At 38.1% G+C, this 27586-nt stretch overlaps 1 protein-coding gene across 2 annotated transcripts; it reads left to right on the top strand.

Annotated features, from left to right (window-relative positions):
- The first annotated feature begins 686 nt into the window (after positions 1 to 686).
- On the top strand, positions 687 to 18451 carry LOC306846890 (four and a half LIM domains protein 3-like). 2 transcript variants are annotated; one of them, XM_079380579.1, is made up of 7 exons: positions 695 to 753; positions 1225 to 1252; positions 8774 to 8994; positions 13025 to 13199; positions 16169 to 16338; positions 16555 to 16741; positions 17590 to 18451. In XM_079380579.1, the coding sequence occupies exons 3-7, from the start codon at positions 8839 to 8841 to the stop codon at positions 17736 to 17738; spliced, it is 837 nt and encodes a 278-aa protein (XP_079236705.1). In that variant the 5' UTR covers positions 695 to 753; positions 1225 to 1252; positions 8774 to 8838; the 3' UTR covers positions 17739 to 18451. The 2 variants fall into 2 exon arrangements, with proteins under 2 accessions (XP_079236704.1, XP_079236705.1); XM_079380578.1 differs by lacking the exon at positions 1225 to 1252 and having other exon boundaries at positions 687 to 753.
- Positions 18452 to 27586: the final 9135 nt, after the last annotated feature.

Genomic DNA, 27586 nt, shown 5'->3' with positions numbered 1-27586 from the left:
AACCCAAAATGAAAATTGTTAATATTCACTTACCCCCATGTCGTTCCAAACCCATAAAAGCTTAGTTCATCCCCGGAACACAATTTAAGATATTTTGGATGAAAACCGGGAGGCTTGTGACTGTCTCATTGACTGCATAGTAAATTGCACTGCCAAGGTCCACTGGCAGATATTTGTTGTCGTTTTAATCAAACTTACAACATTTTGATAAATTTTTCAGAATTCTTTTGTCATTTGCACTGGATAAAAAGACAAACATACTAATAAAATGTATCACTTTTTGCAGTGTGAACTTTTAAGTTAAATAATGGGGAACTGTTCAAACTTTGAATTGTTGCTAATACAAGACATTTACAATTAGAGACCATAACGTATTGTTCCATTCGATTTATTCCTAAGTGTTCTTTACTTGGTCTTAAATTTACCTTCATGAAACCTGCAGAAATCCTGTCAAATGTTGTCTCTGAGCAAAATGTCTAAGTGTTTTAAGAGTGTGTGAGTTTTTCCATAAAATTTCCATGTTGGACATTGATTGAAGAATCAGCTCAAAGCTGCTGAAGGTTTGGATGTTTGGTGTGTCAGATGTGGGCGGGCTGGGCTGAGACTGCAAATGTCTCGCCCACTCGCCCAGTGGGAGGATCAGCTCCGTGTGATGTGCTTCATGGGAAAAACTGCAGTAACACCACTGTGTCTCACAGACGGACTTTACACACTGTGCACAGGGCCAGATCAGCTGGACGCTTCAACACCACGGTAAGATCTCAACTTACTGTAGAATAAGAAAGAGCAGAATTATTCAGTTTTACAAGCTGAATAATAATATGTCACTAGGGAACTCTTGCTATTGTTTCCTGATCTGTTAGTTTCAGTGGAAACCTTGAGATGTGTTTGATGTATTTACAGATGATCAAGTTCTATTTATTTAATCATTTAGTTACTTTTTTCATTTTGTATATTTTAATTTTTTATTCATATTTTTTACTAAAACTTAAACGGATTTTTGTCACTATAGTCGTTAATTTCTTATATGCATAATGGACTATATATATTCTATGGACCTTTGAAAAGCTTGTTAAAGCAGCACTGATTTCATGCTGTTCATTTCCTCTACAGTACAGTAACTTTGGAATAGGCTCAAAGTTGTACAGTTTACATTTTCTATAAAACAATGACAGTTTCATCGGATGTGTGTGTGTGTGTGTGTGTGCGTGTATGGCACCCCAGGGGCTCAGCGACAAAGGCAGCTTGAAAAGTGAGTTATTTTTGTCCGGAATACAGTCAGTTCTCACACGCACACACACACTATATCTCATTTCTCACCAGAATTAAGATGGCATTTGCCCACACTTCTTTGTCCCCAGTGCCTTTTCTCATTCCCAGATTTACTGTACAAACAGCACTGTGGTGATGCCAATCATACTAATACACCATATTAAAGGATTGTCAAATTAATGTACAATTTCTCTCCTAAAACTATCCTATACCCAGCTCTACACTGCTAAACGTGGACAATTAAAAATTATAAAGTTGCTTTAAAACAATGAGCAAAAAATACCACACCACCACTCTGGTATTACCATCAATGTTTCTGCCACAGTAGAGTAATGTCTTAAGTTAACACTTATACGTAAATATAACTTGTTTTGCACCACTGTTGACCTTGATATTCCCTTGAATGAACCAAGTGTGAGGATCATATCAGTTAATCGGCTTTAGTGTTTGAAAACATTGGTCTTTGGGACTCAGTCCACCAAAATAGTGACTGCTCTGAAACTAGTTGACCTGAAGGGAATTGTGGCGCTCATTGCTGGTGCACATACATTTGTGTTTCTGGATGCTGTTCCTGAGTAAGATTCATGGAGCCACAGTTGTCGAAATGATGAATAGAAGACCACTTTCCACTAAGGGCAGGATTTATAGACTTTACCGTAACTTCAACCACTGGATCTGAAGTGATTGAGGTTTAAAACCTTGTGGAAATTATTTTGCTGTCCCTCTCCTGAGTGTTAATAAATTAGTTGAACTGTCTTGCAGATGAATGCTACAAGAACTACCCAGGAGCTCAGTGAAGAACTCTAGAAGTGAAAGACATTTAGGAAGACATTACAGGTCCTTATGAAGTTTTTTTTTTTGTTTTTTTTTGTTCTGATTTATAAGGCTCAAATCATGAATTATAACACGCTTAATTTGACTGGTTTTAGCTTTGGTAATTTAAAAGCAAAGTCCATCCAAAATGAAAATTCTGACATCATTTACTCACCCTCATGTCATCCCAAACCTGTAGGACTAACTTTCTTCTGCGAGACATAATAGAAGATATTTTGAAGAATACTGGTTTTGATTCCCATTGACTTCCATTATATGGACCAAAATACAATGTAAGTCAACAGGAACCAAAACTGTTTGGTTACCAACTTTCTTCAAAATATCATCTTTTATGTTCTGCATTAGAAAGTAAGTCTTTAGAAGAAGATATTTTGAAGAATGTTGGAAACCAAACCGTTTTGGTTCCCACTGACTTATATTAACAAAAATAGAATGGATGTCAATGAGAACCAAAATTGTTTTGTTGCCAACATTCTTCAAAATATTTTAAGGTTTGGAACAATATAAGTAAATGACGAGAGGATTTAAATTTTTTTGAAGGTCTATCTAATGTGATACATAATTTAACAGACATTAACATGTTTTAAGAATTAAGACTTAAAAGCACACTTTTTAAAATTCTTATAATTTTCTATCATTTCTAATTGGGTGCACGATCAAATATGCATTAAAGTCTTCTAATGGGAATACTTTGGTATCCAAGGGGAAATTATCTTTTAATGGCATAGTCATTTGAAGGTTCAGAGTCCAGAAGTAAGTCATCAACCGCCACAGTAACTCATTAAGCATGGACTATGGGACCACATGCTTGCAAACAACATTTGCGTAAAATATGTATTTGACCTTATTTTTTGTTCTGCTATACTGCAATGCTAATTTTGCCGGCTTTTTAAAGAGCCGTCCTATTTGGTTTCATTGTAATGGCAGACATGGATGGAACATGGCATTATGGGAAGGCGCCAGTGAGGTAAACATGATGCTTGTTTATAGAGCAGGGTAAATATGGCTTGTAAAAGAGTAATTAAGACTAACATCGGTATTTATTCCCTATCCGCAAACCAACTGCGGGGTCCGCACTCGCACACCTCGGTTTTTCCACCATCTAAGTGCATGATGTCACCAGTGAGTTTGGCACCAAATGGAAAAGTTTCCACTCTTATCCAGCAAACACGACGTTATGGAGTCTGAACGGATGGGTGTAAATGGAGGTGGGGGGCTGTGACCACATAATGTTTTTGGTCTTTCTCCATGAGTAACTGGCAGAAATGTTGGTCTTCTAAGAACTCCATCTGGTTTTTCTCTGCCCGGAGAGTGGAATGTGCCATTTTTAGGCAGAAAAATGTCTTTGTTTGCCCTTTTTGAAACCATCAAATTCTTCCTGACCACAGAGGCATTCCCACAGGGTGGTACAGGGCACAGAGACAATAGCTGGAGACATGCCAGTGAAGAGCACTACGGTCAGACACAATGCATTATAAAAAATTAGCTCTTCAGACAACTTTTATAAAAATGAAGGCAACTATTTACATGCCTTTCTTTGTTATATTTGTCTATTTAAATATTTTGATTAAATATATTCACATAAATTGACTTACAGCTCATGTTGTGTTCCGGTTATTTTGACCAAAATAGGATTTTCTTTCCCCTGAATTACTAGTTAATGGTATGGCTTTGGACTAAAACTTACTGACTTTGCTCACACAGGGTATAAGAACCATTTTTGTCACCTTGTTGTGGGGTTCCCAGCCTAAAATTGCTACAGGTACAGGTTTTGCATTGGTTTTTAAAATTGACTGATCATATGCCTCATTGATCTGAGCTTATGCACAAAAGACAGAATCCAAAATTTGACCAACAACTGAAAAAACCAACCTTTCAATTAAAAATAGGGAAATGTTTTTTCCATTTTGGCCTTTCATTTACGCGACAAAGGCATTTTAGGTGCCTGAAAACATTTCAAAGTGAAAGTTTTTGAAAAATATATGAAACGATATGAGAAATGCAAAACTTTTCGAAACGCAAATGAGAAACTCTTCCGTTTTTAGTACATCATTGTGGTGTAAATGTACCCTAAGTGGCTGTGCTATGCATTTTGCAAATGACTGTATCGAATCTTTTGTGAAATTATTTAGTTTGTAGTGTAAAAATCTTTTGAATCCTTATGCAAGTATAAAAACGTGAGTCCATTATATTTAGCACATGGTTGTGTTAGTCAAATGATCCTAAAGAGTTTGTTTAAGATCAGTGTAGATGTAAAAGAGAACTTTTTGAGGAATACTTTCAGAATGCATGCAAGACTGGATAAGGAAAGCAATGGTATTCCTTTCTCCTCTCATAATAAAACCTGTCTGGTGTTTAAATATGTTTAATAAGCATCATATGATGGTTGTGTTGTTTGCTAAACAGCAGAAGCTGGCTCCAACACATCCCATGGCAGGAAGACATGTTGTTCTTAAGAGTAAACAACTAAGATTGTGGGAAGTCGTGGCCTAATGGTTAGAGAGTTGGACTCGTGATCCAAAGGTTGCGGGTTCGAGTCTCGGGCCGGCAGGGATTGTAGGTGGGGGAGTGAATGTACAGCGCTCTCTCCACCCTCGATACCACGACTGAGGTGCCCTTGAGCAAGGCACTGAACCCCCAACTGCTCCCCGGGCGCTGCAGCATAAAATGGCTGCCCACTGCTCCGGGTGTGTGTTCACGGTGTGTGTGTTCACTGCTGTGTGTGTGCACGGTGTGTGTGTGTGTGTTCACTGCTGTGTGTGTGCACATTGGATGGGTTAAATGCAGAGCACGAATTCCGAGTATGGGTCACCATACTTGGCTGAATGTCACTTCACTTCACTTCACTATCCCAAGATCTCAACCAAGATATTAGACTCAGAATTAAATGTCTTTACGTACCCCAAATTGGTGTTTATTCTCCAGACTGGAATTTGCACTTTAATCTGCACAAGTTTTGCTTTAATTACAGTTTGCTTCATTTCCCAGAATTCTTCGTTTTGCTTGTCTCATTTTTATGATATTCATTCCAAATCTTTCTCAAATTCCCAGTCTGACTTTTTCAGCTATAAAATTTGTCAGAAATATGGGAATTAATTGTTGTACTAACTCTTTAACTATGGTATTTTTAAATATTTTATTAAGAAATGAACAAAATATATATACATTTATAGTTTGCTTAATTACATAGAATTCTTAATTTTGCCATTTTCACTTTTCCTGCTGTTTATTCTAATAAAATGAGTTCTTCTCATTTTATTCCCAAACCTACAAACTCACAGACTGAACATCTGTCAGAAATATGGGAAATGTTGACTACGAGTTTACACGCAAGTGGACTTTAAGCAATTTTGTGGTACTCTAAATCTGGGCTACATTTAAAATCCACAAACAACACATTTTAATGTGTGGATGGATTCGTTTAGTATGACTTCAAAATGAAACAAAGCTTTGCTAACATTGACTTTTGGCCCGCAGGTGTTCAATAGCAATAATTTCATTAGCACATAGACCTCAGGAAACAAATAACTATCAGAGCGCACACACACGCTTAACCAGCTGGTTAATTTTCCACACACTGAACAATGGGGTTGGAAACTTTTGCAGTTGCTGAACAACATGTACTATGTGCTTCAATAAGTGTGAGTGATTTTGTGTCAAATTTAAGGATTTATTATATTTTCTTCTCATAACACATGGTGCACTGAATAAGCTAGACTCTGGTACATTGAATACCTGTGGAAACCACATTCAAAGAAAGTTTTTGTTCTAATTTTGGGTTTTACACACCATTTAGCAGTGTGTTTCTTTGGAGATATGCGGCGGAACCAGAACAGAGACGCCTTTCCTGGATTTGCCATTGCATGGGGTCTTTGAAAGTCTATACTGTTTTTGGATGGGCGGCATCACAAATCTAAGATCATCTTGATGATAAAGTGTGTGCATGTGGATCGGAAAATATTACTTGTTATGCAAAGTCGTTAATCTGCACCTTGTGGAGGCAGGTTTAATCATGTGGGAATGCTGTGGAATTTATTTGATTAGTTTTTCACCAATGTTCTGCTTTAGGTGGCAGGTTTAGGTAATGGAGAAAGTTATGTAGCACTATTTGGAATTAAATCAGGTTTGAGCTTTAGAAAATAAGGTAGTTTAAGAGAAAAGAGGATAAATTTAGTTTGAAAATGTGATCAAAAACAAGTTTTTGTTGATTGAACATTAGTATAGGTGGTTTGGTTTGGTTTGAAATGCAGTTAAAATCAGATTTTTGTTAATGCATGTCAGTCTGAATGATGAGATCTGATTTCATGTGGATTTTTTTTATCATTCACTGTTTGACTGGTCTGTTGAGGTCTGTTTTAATTTTTCCAGGTCTTTTCCGTTCAGTCATATCGTGAAAGGTAATACTAGGGCTTGGCTCGGACGTGCAGACACTCTTTTATGAGATGCTGTCTGTTAAAATTTGACATGTCTAACATAGTGAGACACACAGACTCTGGTATGTTAGTGTAGTGGGAAAGTGTCACCTATGATCTGAGAACTGGGCTACTTGGAATGATTCCCACATTCCCTTCATCTTTCTGCGTAGACTATACATTCCATAACACTTGCACATTAGTCTCTCTCCCTTCTGTATGAGCGAGAATTATTTATTTTTTTATGGATGAGTTGGACCAATTAGTGAACTGCTTTAAGTTTGCATTTTATTTTATTTTATTGAATTGAATTGAAGTTTAATTGAATTGAAGTTATTAGAAAACATTATTATAAGCTAAACGTTGTGAATCAGGCTAAAGAAAGGCAATAATTTTGAACACTGGCTGGCTGTGTACTTGCTCAAATATTGATTTAGGATATTGATTTATACTCATTTTTAACCAAAAAAGTTACAGACTGTAACTTTAAATGTGCGTCATACATGTAAACTCCCCTATTAGTGGGGGTTATTTTATTTAATTTTATTCAATTGATGAGTTCAGTAGTGTTTGAAAAGCATCTAATGATGTTGGTTGATGTCCTGAGTGAGCAGAGCTGGAATCTAGACAAAGTAGTAGTTCTAATATACAATATTTACTATTGTGTCTCATGGTTTTCCGTTTGTTATTTTTCTATTATTGCAAAATGTGGAAAAGAATATGACAGTGTGTCCAAACATTTGACTGACAAACCTTTCGATCCTCATGAAGGAATGTTCTGTTGTTTATATCAAGAGTCACTCATTGTCTTGCACTGCACTGCTATCATCATTTCTCAACAAAAACAATATGGTTTTGGGGGAATGTAAGCATGATTCATAACCTACTTCCAGGTTACAGGGCCGTATGCTCATTTGTGGGTGAGTACAGGATGTGAAAGAGGGGGAGACCGCGCTATCACTGTCATAAAAGGGAGTTCTGATGTTTTCTTACCCCTTGGGGAGTTTTACATCTCATTAGATCCGCATGTTCTACAATCAGAAAGACTCCCACAAAGAATTCCAGAGTAAAGCATGAATTACAGTGGGACAAGAGATGCAGGCAGAGAAAAACTACATACTTTGAGTTTGCCATTTACTTGTTACATTGAATTCATACTGTATGTTTTTAAACACATGGTAAGGGCCATTTAGGTGTTCAACTCTCTTCATTTGAACGTGATTCCCCCAAAATAATCAAAATAAATCAAATTTAAAAAAAGGAATTAAAGAAAGAGAAGCAGCTTATCTTGTGATATTGACCAATTAAATGTACGTTATTCTGCTTTTTTCACAACTAGTGACAACGTGACATGCAGCCAAGTATGTGACCCATACTCTGAATTTGTCCTCTGCATTTAACCCATCCAAAGTGCACACACACACACACCGTGAACACACACCCGGAGCAGTGTGCAGCCATTTATGCGCAAGAACGTAGCCCTTTATTCGAGAGAGTGCTGTACATTCACTAAATGCGGGTTAAAATCTGACTAGTGCGTTTGTTAAATGGTTTTATCCAAAAATGCATTTTTAAAAAAATACCAGGTGATCTTAAACAGAATAGTTCATCATTACATGTTTTAGCATGTTGCTAAAAATTATGCTTGTTTTCATAATCTTTAACTGCATGCCACTGCACTGACTTCATCCCACCTTATGTTTTCTCATTGAATATCCAGTTTTGCTCTGAAATGCATCACATTACAGAAGTTAAATTGGATTGTGAATGGCATTTCAGTTTGTAGAGAGTAGTTAGAGGGATTTGTTGAGTTTTCAGTGTGGGAATCTATTTATTCTCATGCTCTGTCCGGGACACACACAGTTATGATCACATATTTAACACACACATATAGAATGACCACTTGTTTCCCCACTGGATCCTGAGGACCATCTTATCCGTTTAATCAGAGATAACGGACTAGACTTAGATCCCTAGTGTGTCTTTTGGCAGACTCTCTTGCTCTCTGTCTTACTTTCATTCTCCCTACACACACAGAGTAGGCCTATTTAATTTAAATTTACACCAGTCATTTAATTAGAAACCTTCAGGTCTACTGTGATGAAAGTTTTACCACTGATTACAAATCAAAACAGATTCATCTTTGGTTACAGGTTATATAAATTGCTCTGCACTTATTTCTGTGTGACTCTCTTTAGAACAGCTCACAAGTAATTACTCAATGACAACTTTCTTTAAATCTTGTTTTGCTTTAGGACTAGAGTGCATCTCAATCTGTTGACTGTGCTGCATAAGTCAGAGAGGAGCAGAGGGGAGCGTCATGTCAGAGCCGTTCGACTGTGACAGCTGTAAGGAGTCTCTGTACGGCAAGAAATACATCCAGGTGGATGACGTTCCCCACTGCGTCCCCTGTTACGACCGTCTGTACGCAAACACCTGCCAGGAGTGCAAAGAGCTCATCGAACACAACTCACGGGTGAGTGCTTTAGTAATCAGCATCTATGGGATTCATAAAAGTTGTGTTTTTTTCAATTACATTATGATAGAAATCGAATATTTAGATAGATGGATTACCTTGGCGTAAAATATAAATACTATGAATTTTAGCATGGTATATTAAAAAAAAAAGAAAGTTATTATTCAATTATTTTACCTAAATAATTATATAAAATATTACAGAATATATTGTTATTGTAATTTTTATAATAAATTTATAAATAATATATACAGTATCTCACACCTCACATTTTTGTAAATATTTTATATCTTTTTATGTAACAACACTGAAGAAACGACACTTTGCTACAATGTAAAGTAGTGAGTATACAGCTTATATAACAGTGTAAATTTGCTGTCCCCTCAAAATTACTCAACATACAGCCATTAATGTCTAAACCAGTGGCCATTAATGTCAAAAGTGAGTACACCCCTAAGTGATAATGTCCAAATTGGGCCCAAAGTGTCAATATTTTGTGTGCCCACCATTATTTTCCAGCACTGCCTTAACCCTCTTGGGCATGGAGTTCACCAGAGATTCACAGGTTGCCACTGGAGTCTTCTTCCACTTCTCCATGACGACATCACGGAGCTGGTAGATGTTAGAGACCTTGCGCTCCTCCACCTTCCGTTTGAGGATGCCCCACAGATGCTCTATTAGGGTTTAGATCTGGAGACATGCTTGGCCAGCCCATCACCTTTGCCCTCAGCTTCTTTAGCAAGGCAGAGGTCGTCTTGGAGGTGTTTGGGGTCGTTATGTTGAAATACTGCCCTGCGGCCCAGTCTCTGCTTCAGTATGTCACAGTACATGTTGGCATTCATGGTTCCCTCAATGAACTGTAGCTCCCCAGTGCCGGCAGCACTCATGCAGCCCCAGACCATGACACTCCCACCACCATGCGTGACTGTAGGCAAGACACACTTGTCTTTGTACTCCTCACCTGGTTGCCACCACACGCTTGACACCATCTGAACCAAATAAGTTTATCTTGGTCTCTTCAGACCACAGGACATAGCTCCAGTAATTCATGTCCTTAGTCTGCTTGTCTTCAGCAAACTGTTTGCAGGCTTTTTTGTGCATCATCTTTAGAAGAGGCTTCCTTCTGGGACGACAGCCATGCAGATCAATTTGATACAGTGTGCGGCGTATGGTCTGAGCAAAGACAGGCTGACCCCCCCCCCCCCCTCCTCCTCCTCCTCCTCAACCTCTGCAGCAATGCTGGCAGCACTCATACGTCTATTTCCCAAACACAACCTCTGGATAAGACGCTGAGCACGTGCACTCAACTTCTTTGATCGACCATGGCGAGGCCTGTTCTGTGTGGAACCTGTCCTGTTAAACCGCTGTATGGTCTTGGCCACCGTGCTGCAGCTCAGTTTCAGGGTCTTGGCAATCTTCTTATAGCCTACGCCATCTTTATTTAGAGCAACAATTCTTTTTTTCAGATCCTCAGAGAGTTCTTTGCCATGAGGTGCCATGTTGAACTTCCAGTGACCAGTATGAGAGAGTGAGATCATAACACCAAATTTAACACATCTGCTCCCCATTCACACCTGAGACCTTGTAACACTAACGAGTCTCATGACACCGGGGAGAAAAAATTGGCTAATTGGGCTCAATTTAGACATTTTCACTTTTGTGGCCAGCGGTTTAGACATTAATGGCTGTGTGTTGAGTAATTTTGAGGGGACAGCAAATTTACACTGTTATACAAGCTGTACACTCACTACTTTACATTGTAGCAAAGTGTCATTTCTTCAGTGTTGTCACATGAAGAATATAATATAATTTTATTATAATAAAATATTTACAAAAATGTGAGGGGTGTACTCACTTCTGTGAGATACTGTATGTATGCATGTATATGTATTATATTACATTAATGTGTGTTTGTGTGTGCATTAATTAATATATAAATATGTATTTTAATTCATTAATATTTATTTATAGTCAAACAATATTGAAAATTTTTAATACATTTGAGTAGAGGATTGAGGATTTGCATCCTCACAGCTGGTCATGGTCACACGCGACAGAGCAGTGAAGCAGACAGCCATGAAAACAGAGCAGGCCGCAGACGCCACAGCCCGCCGCTCACTGAGTTATTGATCCACTGGGAGAAATACACACTACATAAACTAATACTCACTCGCTCTCTTTCTGTGTTTTCCTTCCTCCTCCTTCATCAGTCATCTGCAGACGTGATGATTTGTGGGTCATTTGGCTAAAAGGACATCATTTATTATATGACAGGTTTAACACAGTTTGAACAGCTCTGAATCAATCACATGTGAAGAACTGTTGGGTCTCACAGAGATCCTTATCATGGATTATGTATTTTGAGGTTGAATACAACCAAGTTCAATTTAGTTCAGTTCAGTTGTATTTGTTTTGCTTTTGAATTAGATTCCATCTAATACAATTTGATTCAGTTTCAGTTCGATTTCTTTTTGAATCTGATTCATTTTGATCTAGTGTGGGAAGTCGTGGCCTAATGGTTAGAGAGTCGGACTCGTAATCCAAAGGTTGCGGGTTCGAGTCTCGGGCCGGCAGGGATTGTAGGTGGGGGGAGTGAATGTCCAGCGCTCTCTCCACCCTCAATACCACGACTGAGGTGCCCTTGAGCAAAGCATCGAACCCTCAACTGCTCCCTGGGCGCCGCAGCTTAAATGGCTGCCCACTGTTAAATGCAGAGCACGAATTCCGAGTATGGGTCACCATACTTGGAAGTATGTCACTTCACTAGTCCAGTTGTTTATTGTTCAGTTGGAGTACCATGTATATGTAATGAAATTGAATTTGATTCACATCTAATTCATTTTGGTTTGATTTGATTCAGTTCAGCATTGTTAAACCCTATTATGCAACCTTATTAATCCAAAGGCAGTGCCAATTTGATTCAGTTTCATTTTGGTTTGAATATGATATAATTCAATCAGAATCAGTTTGATTCAATTATATTTGTTGTGATTTGAATTCCATCTAATCTCATTTGATTCAGCTTCAGTTTGATTCACTTTTGAAATTGATTCTTTTTTTATTTTATTTGATCCAATGCAGTACATTATTGTTAATTTGGAGTACCATGTAAATGTAATTATTTTCAGTACCGTAGTATGTGATTTTATTTTGATTCGATTTCAATTTGATTCACATCTGAGTCTGATTCATTTTGATTTGAATTGATCCAGTTCAGTATTGTTAAAACCGATTTTATAATATCAATATATACATATTTATTTATATATACAATATATAAATCAAATATGTTGTACAATGCTATTAATACCTTGGAGTACCGTGTAAATACATTGGATGAATTTCAGTATCAAAGTATCTTATTTAAATTGATTCACATTGCAATCTGATGTATTTTGATTTTATCTGATCCAGTTTGATCCAATACAGTTTTGCTTCAACATTTGTGAGAAACAGCAAACCGTCACTAACATCAACAGGTCTAGTAGTGTACATAGAGACAGTGAGCTCTGTCAGATCTGATTTCTCACATCTTTACTGAAAGGCCTTGAGTGTGTAAAACACGAGAAGCTTCTGTTCTGTGTTCTGTATTAACAGCCGCCTGATCTTTTAGAGCTTGGATCAGTGGACGGTAGTAAAGCATGTCTTTTTATTGCGTAAAGGTCTCAAACCATTCCTTTCATGGTAGTGGAAATGACAGAGAACAGCAAGATCTGTTTTGCTTCAACTTCCTGCACAAGCAGCTGTGTCAACTCATTTTACCTTTCTTTCAGCTGTGCAGGGACCTTTGACCCACAGTTTGATTATGTAACTGATTCAATGGAGTAAAATGCACATTTCTATGGACTAACAGGTTCTAGTAGCCTGAAAGCAACATGCCATGTCTACTTTCTCCAACTGTCCATGGTATTCAGTCTCATGCACTGTTACAAGCGCTAAACTAAATTCAATAAACCAAGTATTGCATGCTTTAAAGAATTAATGTAATTTATATTTGAACTGACAATGTTGCTGTGCTGTCTGTGTTCAGGAGCTATATTATGAGGACAGGCATTATCACGAACACTGTTTCCGCTGCTCGCGCTGTAGACGTTCGCTGGCGGACGAGCCGTTCACCTGTCAGGAAGACGCCCTGGTGTGTAACGACTGTTACTGCAATGAGTCTTCATCTAAATGTGTGGCCTGCAGGAAGACTGTGATGCCAGGTACAGTTCCTAAACACACATGCATATGCTGTTTTATATACACTACCATTCAAAAGTTTGGGGTCAGTAAGATTTTTTTTTTTTCTAAATAAATTGTTTTATTCAGTGCTACACGTTAAATTAACCAAAAGCGACAGAAAAGACATTTATAATGTTACAAAAGATTTCTATTTGAAATAAATGGTGTGAAAATCACAGTTTCCACCAAAATATTAAGCAGCTCAATGGTTTTCTATGTAAGGTTGTTTCTTCCATGGAATAAAAAAATGTAAAAAGTAATTGCGACTTTTTATTTCACAATTCTGACTTTCTTTCTCACAACGGCATGTTTACATCTCGCAATTATGACTTTTTCCTCAGAATTGCAACTTATGATCTCGCAAATGTGAGTTTATATCTAACAATTCTGAGGGAAAAAATATAAACTCAGAATTGCGAGAACGTCTATAAACACGCAACTGCATGGTATAAACTCACAATTCTGTGAAAAAAGTCCGAATTGTGAAACATAAACTTGGAATTGTAAGTAAAAAAGTGAGAATTGTGTGATATAAAAAAAAGTTGCAATTACATTTTTTTATTATTATTATTATTCTGTAGCGGAAATGAGCTTCATTAGTTTTCAACATTGATAATACGTCCCAAGCATCACAACTGTCTTGCATGTAAAGACCACAAACATATACACAACAAATATGAAACCTTTCAGATGTAGTCCTTCAGGAAATGAAGTTGAAGTGTTTCTCACCCTGCCTGTTAAAGCAGAAACTGAGTTAATGAGTTTTGATTAGGCGTCAGGGTGCAGCAGTAGAGATGTGACAGTGTGATTACAGACACGCTCAGCTGAGAGAGAAAGCCTCCGGCCACACTCGCGCACACGCCTGCAGGCCTGACGCCAACACTCGGGCGTTACGTTACCCATAATTACACTCCGCCGCCTGCCTCTGTCTCTCTGGAGCTTTTCGGAGAGAAATAAGAGACGGGGAAAGTTCCAAAAGGATAAAATTACAAACTAAAAGTGGCAGATCTCTCCTCCCTCGTTCATTCAAAACAGACCGGCCGTATCAGTCCCTCATTTTCACACCCATTCTCAGTCATACACAGATCAGGTGAGCCGTTTTCCCACCAAACCTGTATGTTGCATCTGCAGCTTATATATTTCCAGATTCCACATGCATTTTTATTGAAATACCAGACATTGCGTCATTTCCAGCCTATGATTTTGGCACGCCTCAAACAAAACTCCCACACAGGAGGCTTTTGTAGATCTAGTGCAGTTCAGGCCCAAATGTACGCATAGTTGTGTAGCATGACGTCATGTGTAGCTTTTGCTTTGCAGTTGCTAGTTACTTATCGGACATGATCAGCCACACGCAACACAGTAAAAGCACTTGAGGAAAACCTGTAGTGAATAAACAGGGGAGGCTGTTTTTCAGAGGAAATCTGTTGCAGACAGGTAAAAGCACATTCACTGATTGTGCAATGATACAACAAGCTAAAACATATGAAAGCTATGAAATAATGTTTAACTTTTATGGCTTTCAGTTTGTGTCTGTTATGTTTGAGGCTAATCTAGATGCTAGTATTTTTACTACGGTATAGTATTTTAAAATTAATTTTAGTATTATTATAGTATTACTATTATATTGATTCTTTTTTTTATTTGAATTTTAATGTTCTTTTTTTTGTAATATTACCATTTAGTTTTCATTTTTATTTCAGTTTACTTTTAGTAATTTTAGTACTTCCACCGAAACTTATTTTCATTTTAAGTTTAAGTAAAATAGAAATATGTGACCCTGGACCACAAAACCAGTCTTAAGCCGCTGGGGTATATTTGTAGCAATAGGCAAAAATACATTGTATGGGTCAAAATTATTGATTTTTCTTTTATGCCAAAAATCATTAGTACATTAAGTAAAGATCATGTTCCATGAAGATATTTAGTAAATTTCCTGCTGTAAATATATCAAAACTTAATTTTTGATTAGTAATATGCATTTCTAAGGACTTAATTTGGACAACTTTTAAAGGTGATTTTCTCAGTATTTAGATTTTTTTGCACCCTCAGATTCGAGATTTTCAAATAGTTGTATCTCAGCCAAATATTGTCCTATCCTAACAAACCATACATCAATGGCAAGCTTATTTATTCAGCTTTCCGAAGATGTATAAATCTCAATTTTGAAAAATTGACCCTTATGACTTTTTTTCTCAGAATTGAAACATATCTCACAATTTCCACTAATGAGCTCACACTTGTGACTTTATATCATACAATTCTGAGGAAAAAATGTAATTAGAGATATCAACACGTAATTGCAGAAAATTTACAATTGTGTGAAAAAAGTCAGAATTGTGAGATTTAAAAAAAGGTTGCAATTAATTTTTTTTTATTCTGTAGCAGAAATAGGCTTCCATAGTTTTTAACACTAATAATAATAAATGTTTTTGAGCAGCAAATCATTATATTACAATATTTTTTGGAGGATATTGTGACACTGAAGATTGGAGTAATGGAGTAAAATTCAATTACATTTTTACAACATATTCAAACAGAAACATTTAAACACTGTAATGTACTTCAGATAATGGAAAAATATTTCAAATATTAATGACTCATCTTTTAGTAATTTTAGTCATTTTTAGCTACTTATTTCTCAGTACAAATATCTAATGTTTGCAACAATATCTTTTAAATTGAGATGGATGGGGTTTTTTTGGTGGTTTTCTTTTACTTGGTTTTAACTTGTTTTTTCTCGTTCATCTCGTTTTATCAAATTTATCTTGTTTCAAAAAATTTTAAGATATTTTAACTGTAGTATAAGACAAAAATACATGTTAAGAATTTTTTGATGAGCTCCCATTAGTTAAATGCTTTGCTTAATGTAGACACTGTCTTCTCAATGTAGGCAATGTGTATAACAGTTTGTTTTATAGTTTAATATGAATTGATTTCGATCTCTCAGGCTCCAAGCGGCTGGAGTATGGAGGTTGCGCGTGGCACGAGGAATGCTTTGTTTGTTGTGGTTGTGAGCAGCCCATCGGCTCCCAGTCGTTCATCCCAGATAAGGGCGAGTACTACTGCGTGCCCTGTTACGAGGGACGATTCGCCCCGCGCTGCGCCCACTGCAAACAGGTGCGATGAAAACTCAAAAAAGGTTCTTTATTGGCATTGATGTTTCCATGTTTCTTCTATGGTATCACTGTGAAAACTCCCTTTTGGAGCCATTATATTTAAGAGTGCAAACTACACACATTATAATATTAATCTAAATATTGAGTATTGCGTTTATTCCATTGCCAACCTTTAAATCACATGCTAAGTTTTTTTTATTGGTCTTCTCTCTTCCAGATCTTGGTTCAGGGTGGTGTTACATATAGAGACGAGCCCTGGCATAAAGAATGTTTCTTGTGTACGGGTTGTAAAGTGCAGCTCGCCGGACAGCCTTTCACGACACAGGGTGAAGATCCATACTGCGTGAAGTGCTTCAGCAACCTGTACGCCCAAAAATGCTCTGCCTGCGACAAGCCCATCACAGGTCAGTGTGTGTTGGTGTGTCTCTTATAACAAGAGCGCTCTTCTTTACTAGTCCCTACAGCTGCTAACAGAAACGCTTTGTTAGAAACAAGAGACAGTTGTCACATAACAGGCTCATGTGTTTAGAGGCAGATGGATCCTTCACAATGTTGATTCAGTCTGAAATAGTTTTGCTTGTTCGTTGGGAACCCAAGAGTCTGACATCCACCAGGCCGTGAACTATCAAGATGGGGTCAAATATCTAGACTGTTTATATGTTTTAATATCTTAAAGTGATACTAACCTCAGAGCAAGTTCTGAAAAAGTTGTGTTTGCGGAGATTTTTTTAATTTACTCATAACGGTCATATCCATGTCTTTTTTTTCACTCCGTTGAGAGAGTTTTGATGTTGTTAGTGAAATTCACAGCAATAAGGTGATCATCTGTAACCATAAGAATAGTGGTGCGTCAAGACACCAAATTCGTCCGTGCTGAATAGCGGCGAATCGGCTGTTCACTGAACGCTCTCTCCTTCATATCATGAGTAGACACACCCCTTACTGCTGATTGGCTGCAAATCTGTTTTGATACTCAAACTTGTCGTTTTTGAAAAATTACATACCCCACCTTTAACCCTCACTCACAACACTATGCAATACATATTTCAAAATATGGATAAAAACATATATGAATAATCAATATGGAAAATTCATATTCATAGAAAATTGTGCCCTATTTTTACTGACTTATTAGCGTGTAACCCTTTCAGTCTTTAGAAACTATTTAAACCATGTTTAATCCTGACTATGGTGTTTTAGAGATTGAAGAGGCCACTCATCACAAAAAAATACCTCTGAATCTTTTCCTCAGGTTTTGGAGAAGGGAAGTACATATCGTTTGAGGAGCGTCAGTGGCATCAGCCGTGTTTTAAGTGCTCCGAGTGTTCAGTGTCTCTGGTTGGAGCAGGATTCTTCCCAGACGGAGCAAAGATTCTCTGCAAAAGCTGCAATGCCAAATAACCAACAACTGCTTCTTTTAAATGTGCTAAAGCTGATTGTGAACTAACCTTAGTGTAATATAAGCACATTTCTGAAACAATCATTTAAACATGAAATGTATGATGTACATTAATGTTTTGGTGTTACATTCTCCCAAATCTGGGTGTTAAACATTTCTAAACTAGAAGGACGTGTTTTATCAGGTTGATGCATTTTATGGTTTATAAACTCAAATCATTTGAACCAAGCATGCGTAAATGCCAAAGGCTCAGTTTCCTGAGATGTTGTTTTTGTCATTAGTCTTTTGAATTTACATTTGAGTAATTTTCCATGTGTTTGCATAAACTTCAGGCCTCTAAATTCCCTCCAACATCAACATTCCTCAACAAAATTTACATTTGAACAAAACACAATGACCCAAATGATTGTTAATGTGTATGCATGCATTCAACAAGACATTAAGCTTTAAGGACTGAATCATGTAATGATGCATATTGACAGAATATGTTGTTGGTTAAACAGTGAATTATTTAATGCACCAATGCATGCTTTTAATAATTCTCACAAGAAATATTCACGTATTCCTATTTGTTGCTTTCAAAATAATATTTTTGATGATTTTCACAGATGTTTGATGTATTTTTGCACATGAATGCCTTCTGTAAAACTGCTCCTGCTGTTGTATTTCCTTTCATAAAAATTTTGTAAAATACATATGAGAACTTTCAAATATCATTTAAGGTTCAGTCAGATTATGTTTTCCAAAATGCATGGATTTAACTAACTAATTAATACATTGTGGGAACGAATTTTCAATATTCTACCCCCCCCCCCCCCATATGTCATATACGGCATTTATGTGAATACATTACTGTGATAGAAGATGTAAAGGTTAAACTAATCTGGCATATACAGTATCATGCCACCCTTACATTGCACTTTCTGTCTCCTAACGACAATGGACAAGTCCTCCATGTGAAGTTAATTCTAATAATTGCTTTTAGTTATGCTTGATTTTAAATCTCGTGTGAAACATTTATTTTTACTTCACTCTTTGCCCCTTTACCAGATGCCAAATTTCTGACAAATGTTTTTCCCAAATAAGGGCACACAGCCCTAAAAAAATTAGGATAGAACATGTAATTTCCTAAAATGATTGATTCCAGAAGGTTTCTCACCACAGGAAGTTGAAGCACACAGAGCAGGAAGTACAGGTGGTACTTTAGTGTGGGTGTAGTGGTCCCAGCAGCTCAATACTTGAGTAATGTCACACACACATCCAATGGAAAATATGGGCTGATGGATACCGTGATCCTTAAAAGGTGAGGTCTGTGATATTAAGGTTTTCCAAGAAATGCCTTCATGACTTTGCATTAGATGGTGGTGACACCACCCCTCACAATGTAGAGCGCTTTGAGTGCTTAGAAAAAGCAGAAAAGCGCTGTATAAATGTAATGAATTATTATTATTAGATACAAAATATCAGATCTAGAGTCTGTACCTACTCTTAAATGCTTTTGTCTTCACTAACTCTTTATTTTTGCTCCATGTCTTTTAATCATCTGATGTTTCGGTGTTTTTTAGTGGATATATGAACCCCTTCAAGTTCAGACAAGTGTCTAGCAGGTTTAGAGAATCACATTAACTATCAACACCAAACACTAACATCCAACAAACACTAATTTGACTGTTTTATTATTTAAAACAAATGCAGCTTGGTTATGTAATGCAATGACAATCATACAATCAAAAACATGAGCAGACGATCTTTCCAACATTCTTTAAAAACATTCATCTGTAGCTGTTAGTTTAAAAAATTCTCATGACTCTTCACTTAGATGCAGTTGACCCTGTTTATAGAAATATGAAAACTGTGCCTTAGTTTGTCCCAGGAGAGACTCTGGGTCCTATTCAAGCTGTACTCTGGGGTTTTCGGTTATGTCTTGTGTCCTAATCCTCAGCGGACGAAACATTTCTCCTGCTGTCTCTGTTAAAACCATCTGAACTAAACACTGGAACCACCCAGTCCATCACGTGTTAAATACAGCAGTACATACTCAAACCATGTATGAAAATGCAAAAAAAAAATTCCAGACATAGCTAGAAATTGTTCTTTGTGAGTGCTAAGTAAACTAGAAAATATATATTCACTAAAGTAGTGTAAATACGTTCATAAAACTTTTGATACATTTGATTCGTTTTTTTTTTTTTTTTGCAACCACAAATTATACAATTTCTTTTATAATTTCTTAATGTTACCTGGTTTTCCATGACTGTATGAATCTCACTGTATATTATCTAGATGTTCCATTTTGAAACTACAGTATATAGTGCCACATAATGAACATTAGCTGTGTGTAATTTGTGCATCAATAGTGTTACAAAATAACAAATAGTTTTAAGCTGTAAAAAAAGTGATTTACTGAAAACCTTTCCCTTTGCTATGGCTCAAATTTCATTAAGTGCATATATTTAAATTTTCCGGTGTTACAGTCAATTACAAGACATCATACTAATAACTGGGGACCTGACTGCTGTGATAATTTCATTCCCATAAACTATTTTCACAATCCAAAGACATGCAGCATATGTGAACTGGAGACATTAAATCGTCTGTAGGTGTGAGTGTGAGTGTTAGCGTGTGTGATGGACTGACCATCAGTCCAGGCTGTTTCCTTTCCTGTGGCCCGAGACACAGGGTTAGAAATTGCTGCGATACTACAGAGGATGAGCAGTTTGGAGAATGGATGGGTTTTTCATCCTGCATTTCATATTAATGCTGAAAATTCAATTATTGTAATTTCACAGGTGTGATGATCAGTAGGATTGAGTTCTTGCCACTATTATTTGGATATGGGCATAAATGTATCGTTTTTGCCAAATGTCTCCATGTCTCACTTGTTTTCTATCATCAGACAGGATGAGATGTATCAGGATCCAGAGTCACATCCACTGAAAAAAAAAAAAGAATATGAATCAAAACTTCACAATACAGAGTTTAGTGATGATAATGTCTGTAATATAATATTTAATCCAGTTGAATCATATAGGGGTGTAAGTACTCAAGCTGTGAGTATATGAACAAACTATAGTTCAGACAGCACACTGTACTTGCATACTGCTGCATGCACTTCAGCTCTGAAGAGACAAATTAAGTTTTATTAACAAAGTTCGGGAGGAGCACTTTCAGATAATTAACCTAATTAACACGAGAGGAGAACAATCAGTAATCAACCCAGTTAACAAGACAAGAGGCGTGTGTGTATATACACAGCAGACTTACCTCTGTTCAGTGGCAGTTTTGCAGCATCCCTCCACCACCCGTTCTCCGCACTTACAACTATTTCTGTCCTAACCTGTAGGGGGTGTAGTCTGGGTTCGGGCCAAAATTCCGAGCTTGGAGCCCTCCCCTCGGACAGCATGCCAAATACACAAACTTTATTCTATTTACAGGTGCATCTCAATAAATTAGAATGTCGTGAAAAAGTTAATTTTTTCTTGTAAGTCATTTCAAAAAGTGAAATTTTCATATATTTTAGATTCATTGCATGTAAAATAAAGCATTTCAAAAGTTTTTTGTTTTAATTTTGATGATTAGAGCTTACAGCTCATGAAAGTCAAAAATCAGTATCTCAAAATATTAGAATATTTACATTTGAGTTTCAATAAATGACCATCCCCACAGTGTAAATTCAGGGTATCTATTGTTCTTTGAAGCCACAATAATGGGGATGACTGCTGACTTGGCAATGATCCAGAAGACGAACATTGACGCCCTCCACAAAGAGGGTAAGTCACAGAGGGTCATTACTGAAAGGTGTGGCTGTTCAAGGAGTGCTGTATCAAAGATAATTAATATGCAAATTAGATTTAGTTTATAGATGCATTGTATATAATGAGAAAAGCCGTTAATGGCCATTTTACAGAGATTTGCAGAAAGAACAATGGTATATCAAATCATTCTGTTATAACATAGTTGAGAATCATCTTTATACAAAGTTTGGTAAAAAAAAAAAATCTTAAAAAATGTATTGGTGATTTAAAAAAATAAATAGTTTTTGCCTATGCATGTTCATTTTTTCATTCATGTCCCAATGTCCTCTACCAAGGACATAGCATAACTTATGAATGAAATATCATTTTTAAATTCTTTACATTATTTTTAATGCTCTAAACAATGTAAAGACAAGAAGAAAATTTTTTTCCTAAAACTTTTTTTCTCGGGTCTTAAGAGGCTAGAAGGGACATACGTCTAAAGTAATGAATTTAGGTAAAGGGGTGCAGAGCCAGTGGTGGTTTCGTTGGCAAACATTAATGCCTTGAATTTTATGCGAGCAGCTATTTGTAGCCGGTGCAAACTGATAAACAGAGTTATTTTAAATAGTAAACATATTTAAAAAATGTTACTGTTTTTGCTGTATTTTGGATCAAATAAATGCAGGCTTGGTGAGCAGAAGAGAATTCTTTAAAAACCATTAAAACTCTTAATTTTCAAAAACTTTTACTGGTATAGTGTATGTTTAAAGTTAAAGATATTAATATTAATAAGGTGAGTCTGAGATGTTTATTTGACAGCGATTTCTTGTTTGTATGAAAGCTAAATACAAATAAAGGGTGAACGTTAATTTATTTGTGCCGTTTTTGTTTGTTTGTTTGTTTTCTAAAATAGGCCATTATAGTTTTATAGGAGGAGGTTTCATAGTCTTGGCAAATTCATTTTTTATGTTTGTATAGATGCACTACAGATAAGACTTTCGCACACATCAACTTTCACATGATGAAATCCTACAATCTTACATTGCTTTCTTTTGTTGTTTTTATTTTTATTGTACTTTTGTGCATTTACATTTTTGGGTATATGTGAATATAAAAAAACAGTGAGTGTCTTTCCTCCTAAATGGTTTTAACATCTTTAAGCAATGAACCCCTTTTTGTATAACTAGCCTTGTGTAAAAGTAAAAAATACGAGACTAGGATCCCTGATATAGGCATATTTGCTTTTCAAAGGCTGATTGAAAATACTCCTTTCAGTCAAGTTGTGAGAGCGATTGCGGTGTGGTTGCGGAATTCAAGAGACAGAGCAAGTGGATGAAAGAAGCGCTACCACCGTCTGCTGACTAATAGAGAGACCTCGGAGGAAGAGTGAGCTTTGCCAGTGAATATTTTAGCACACCAAAACATGTTTTCAGCAGAGGTCAAAATAATTTGTTATTTTTTTATTTTATGTTAATTTGTATTTTGTATAGACAATTTGTAGTCCCTTTCAGAGTGTTAAATTAGATGTATTAACCTGAATTGAATGTTTTCTATTTTAAATTTAATAAATCCATTGATTTGAAATCCCTTTGACTACTGTACATTTTTGACAATACTGACATTAGTTACGTGGTGACTGCATCCATTTCAGATGTATAATAACTGTTTCTCCAAAAGACTTAAGTTATAGTAGCTGAAAAGTATTTAAAGTGAAACAGATGTATTGTTGTAGATTAATAGTATGGGCCCTGTGTGGGCCTAGTGAGGGCTTCCTAGGGTCTAAGTGAGGGCTGCCCGTGCAAGGCCAGCGCTAAGGGGCCAACGCTTTGCCAATGAGTAAATTCTCAGAGGCCCTGCACTGGCAGCCCGCTGGGGGCCCTTAGGCTAGTCCTAAGTGGGCCTGTAAAGGCTTGTTTGCAGGGTGATCAAGTTAGTTTCACTTTCTCTGAATCTCTCACTGAACTATATGTCAGAGCTCCTCCTGTATTTGAATTTGTCCCTGCATTCAGTGTTTAGCGTTCATGTGTGTCTGTTTGTATTAGGACTGATGTTTCTATCAGCCCACATAGAAGAGATATCAGCAGACTTACAAAAGACTGGCAACATTTGTTAGGAGTTTCCAGGACAAATTCTGCATAACATACAGATGTCAGTCAGTCTGTTTGTCTATTATCTGATATGTTATGTGACACTGCTCTCGTGGATGCAGGGTTTAGTCATGGGAACCTGATGTGAAAAACACAATACCGTGATTTTCAAGCTCTGGGTAAAAGGTTTTTAACATCTCAAAGACAGAAAAGGTTTCCTGACATGAATATTAATCTCAGTGTTTGTATTTATACACAGAAGTAGACCAAAAGAGACTAAAAATTTATAAGCGGCAAATGACAGAATGCTGTTCTTCCTTTACAACATCTTCAGTCGAAACTGTTCTGCTTTGTTTGAAGCGTAAAAAAAACAAACAATAACTTAACTACATTTATTTCTCAGTGAAACATTTAAAAATAGCAACTTGCATTGCGTTTATAGATAAAAAGCGGTAATTTCCAAAAGTCTTCAATTCTCTCAAATTGAATGCTGCTATTAATGTTATTTCACCCAAAAATTGAGATCTTAACAATTTTTTGTTGAGAGAATTTGAATGAAGTTTGCTTATAGAACTTAATTCATTTTCATTAATTCATGAAAACTTACCTGGATCTAAGAGAAGGAACCCAAGAAGAGAATGAGATCTGAACAGACTTTACACAAGGCACAGGAAAGTAGTTGAGGACACAGGGAAAGTGAAAGCTAGGCTGATGAATCCAGGGGCAAGTTGCATAAACATAGCCACTATGTTAATACTTAACTAGTCTTAAGAACTAGTCTGACCAATTAACAGTTAGCCAAGGGTAAACAGTCTTACTTTTTGGATTTTTGTACTCTCTTATGTAACAAACTTAAAAATAAATAAAAAATAAATAAAAAATAAATAAATATATATATATATATATATATATATGACCAGCCTTAAAGAAAAAAAACTGATTACTAACCTTATAGGACTAGTCTAAGTAGTTTATGTAATGGCTACTGGACCACAGGCAGGTCAGTCAAGCACATACAGTATATTCAGAGTCTAAACCACACTGTTGTTTCACATGCAGAATGACGCCTGGCATTGTCTTGCATTAATAACCATTAATGCTCCAGGAAATGATGTCCTTTTTAATGACAGAATATGTCTCTTTACTATCCCAATATATGCTTCAGCCTCAATGGTACCTTCACTCAAGTCCCCCATGCCAAGGCTACTAATGTACCCAATAACATGACAGGCTTTTGCACCTGTCGCTGATAAAAGTCTGAATGGTCCCGTTTTTCTTTGGCATGGAGAACTCAATGCCTGTTTTCACAAAAAAATCTGAAATGTGGACTCATCTGACCATAGCACATCTGAGATGACCTCGGGCCCAGAGAACTTCCCTGATTGATGTATGGCTTTCTCCTTGTGTAACAGAGATTCAAGTTGTATTTCTTGAGGCAGCAATGGACTGTTAAGTGACAATGAATTTACGAAGTACTCCCGAGTCCATGTGGCTATATTTAACACAGAAGAATTATGGTTTCTCAAACAGTGCCATTCCGGGCTTGAAAATTACACATATTCAACAGAGATGTCCTGTCTTTCTTGATTGAGATTTCTCCAAATTCCCTGAATTGTTTCACAATATTATGTATGGTAGATGGAGAAAGACCTACATTCTTTGCAATTTTGCATTGAGAAATGTTATTTTTGAACAGTTTGACAATTCTCTCATTAAGAGGCATAGATAAGCCACAAACCATCTTTTCTTGCAAAGACTGAGACTTTGGTGGGTGCGTGTGTATTTTTGTTTACCCAGTCATGATACCCTCAACTATCACCAATTTGCCTGCTTATTGTGGAATATTTAAAAACGGTTTAACTTGAATATTCTATGATCTTCTCACTTATTTTTCCACTGTCCCAACGTTTTTGGAATGTGCTGCAGTCATCAAAATCACGTTGGTCAATATCGGAAATTTTTCTTTGAACTTTTGTCAGTTAAATAAAGGTTAAAAATAATGAACAAAATCACAGATTCTTGTTTTTACTGCGTTTTTCAAAATGTCCCAGTTATTTTAGGAATGGGGATGTCAAATATTTTTATGCGGTTTAAAATGTGTGTCCCTATACTTCACATCAGCTCCACTCAGAGGCATCATGCCCAGTCAAAGTGAATTAAATATAAAATCAGTCGTATTAAAAATATGTTAAGGCATGACATTATTAGGTTACTTTGACCATCGCCCACTATAGAACATAATCTACAAAGGTGAGAATCAATATATTTCATGATAAAGTTAAAGCGTATGGGAATGTTTCGAATAAAAAAGGAAAAAATAAATGATAAGTGCTGTTGTGGCTGCTGTGTGTCACATGACGAGCATCATTTAAAGTGATGCACTGTATCATTTAAAAAAAAAAAAAAAAAAAAGAAACCAGTTGTCACGGTACGCCGTGAAAAGACGAGGTCAGGGTCCAATTGCAGGTAAGGTTCTTTTAATGAGCAACAAAAAGGCCAACACGGCACAAAAAACAAAACAACTACCTTTCCCAAACATGCACATGAAATCACAAATAACAATTAATCTAACCAGACAGAGTAGTAGGAGTGTGGTGCATAAATAGTCCATGGAAATTGGGAACAGCTGTGGGTGTAATGAGTGGGACAGGTGTGTGTGATGTGACAGGTGTATGTATTTACATGATGAGTCCGGGAGGAAGGGAGATGTTGACCTCTGGTGGCGACAGGGAGAAGCGCAGGGCCCGGACTCGTGACATGACCCCTCCTTCAAGGAACGGCTTCCAGACGTTCCACATAACCCCCCAAAAGTCCAGAGGGAGGTGGAACAGGGGGAGGGATGGCGGGCCAGGCCCGTGTAGTGGAAGGGAACCTGGGCTCTGAGGCAGCGCCGGCGGGATGGAGACCCAGGGCAGAACCAGCGGCCACCACAGTGGTGTCTGTGGAGCTGCCACCCTGGAGCGGGCAATGGTGGGCTCCACCGCTTCGGGGGGCACATCAGGGTGGGGAACATCAGCGGACACCGCCGCCATCTCGGGAGGAACGTGAGCGAGCACAGCTGTCTCGGGAGCTTCGTGAGCGAGCAAAGCTGTCTCGGGAGGAAAGTGAGCGAGCACAGCTGTCTCGGGAGGAAAGTGAGCGAGCACAGCTGTCTCGGGAGGAAAGTGAGCGAGCACAGCTGTCTCGGGAGGAAAGTGAGCGAGCACAGCGGTCTCGGGAGGAAAGTGAGCGAGCACCGCTCTCTCGGGGGCTTCGTGGGGGAGCACAGCTGTCTCCGGAGGAACGTGAGCGAGCACCGCCGCTTCGGAAGCCTTGTGGGCGTGCACCGCCGCCTCGGAAGCCTTGTGGGCGTGCACCGCCGCCTCGGAAGCCTTGTGGGCGTGCACCGCCGCCTCGGAAGCCTTGTGGGCGTGCACCGCCGCCTCGGAAGCCTTGTGGGCGTGCACCGAGGCCTCGGAAGCCTTGTGGGCGTGCACCGCCGCCTCGGAAGCCCTGTGAGCAGGCACCGCCGCTTCGGAAGCCCTGTGAGCAGGCACCGCCGCCTCGGAAGCCCTGTGAGTGTGCACCGCCGCCTCGAGAGGATCGTGAGCGGGCACCGCCGCTTCGGAAGCCTTGTGAGCGGGCACCGCCGCTTCGGAAGCCTTGTGAGTGGACACCGCCGCCTCGGAAGCCTTGTGAGCGGGCACCGCCGCCTCGGAAGCCTTGTGAGCGGGCACCGCCGCCTCGGAAGCCTTGTGAGCGGGCACCGCCGCCTCGAGGGGATCGTGAGCGGGCACCGCCGCTTCGGAAGCCTTGTGAGCGGGCACCGGCGCCTCGGAAGCCTTGTGAGCGTGCACCGCCCCTTCAGGAGGATCGTGAGCAGGCACTGCCGCTTCGGAAGCCTTGTGAGTGTGCACCGCCCCTTCAGGAGGATCGTGAGCAGGCACTGCCGCTTCGGAAGCCTTGTGAGCGTGCACCGCCGCCTCGGAAGCCTTGTGAGAGTGCACCGCCACCTCGAGAAGATCGTGAGCGGGCACCGCCGCTTCA

Source organism: Barbus barbus, assembly GCF_936440315.1.
Source record: "Barbus barbus genome assembly, chromosome: 27".
In the NCBI taxonomy this organism is placed as follows: Eukaryota; Metazoa; Chordata; class Actinopteri; order Cypriniformes; family Cyprinidae; genus Barbus; species Barbus barbus.
This window is presented reverse-complemented; position numbering and strand designations above follow the sequence as displayed.

Excerpts from the sequence above, each read along its gene's own strand:
- LOC306846890 (XM_079380578.1), top strand. The coding sequence starts at position 8,839 with ATGTCAGAGCCGTTCGACTGTGACAGCTGTAAGGAGTCTCTGTACGGC. Across the intron at positions 8,995-13,024 it reads TCATCGAACACAACTCACGG|GAGCTATATTATGAGGACAG; the intron begins GTGAGTGCTTTA and ends GTCTGTGTTCAG. Across the intron at positions 16,742-17,589 it reads CTGCGACAAGCCCATCACAG|GTTTTGGAGAAGGGAAGTAC; the intron begins GTCAGTGTGTGT and ends TCTTTTCCTCAG.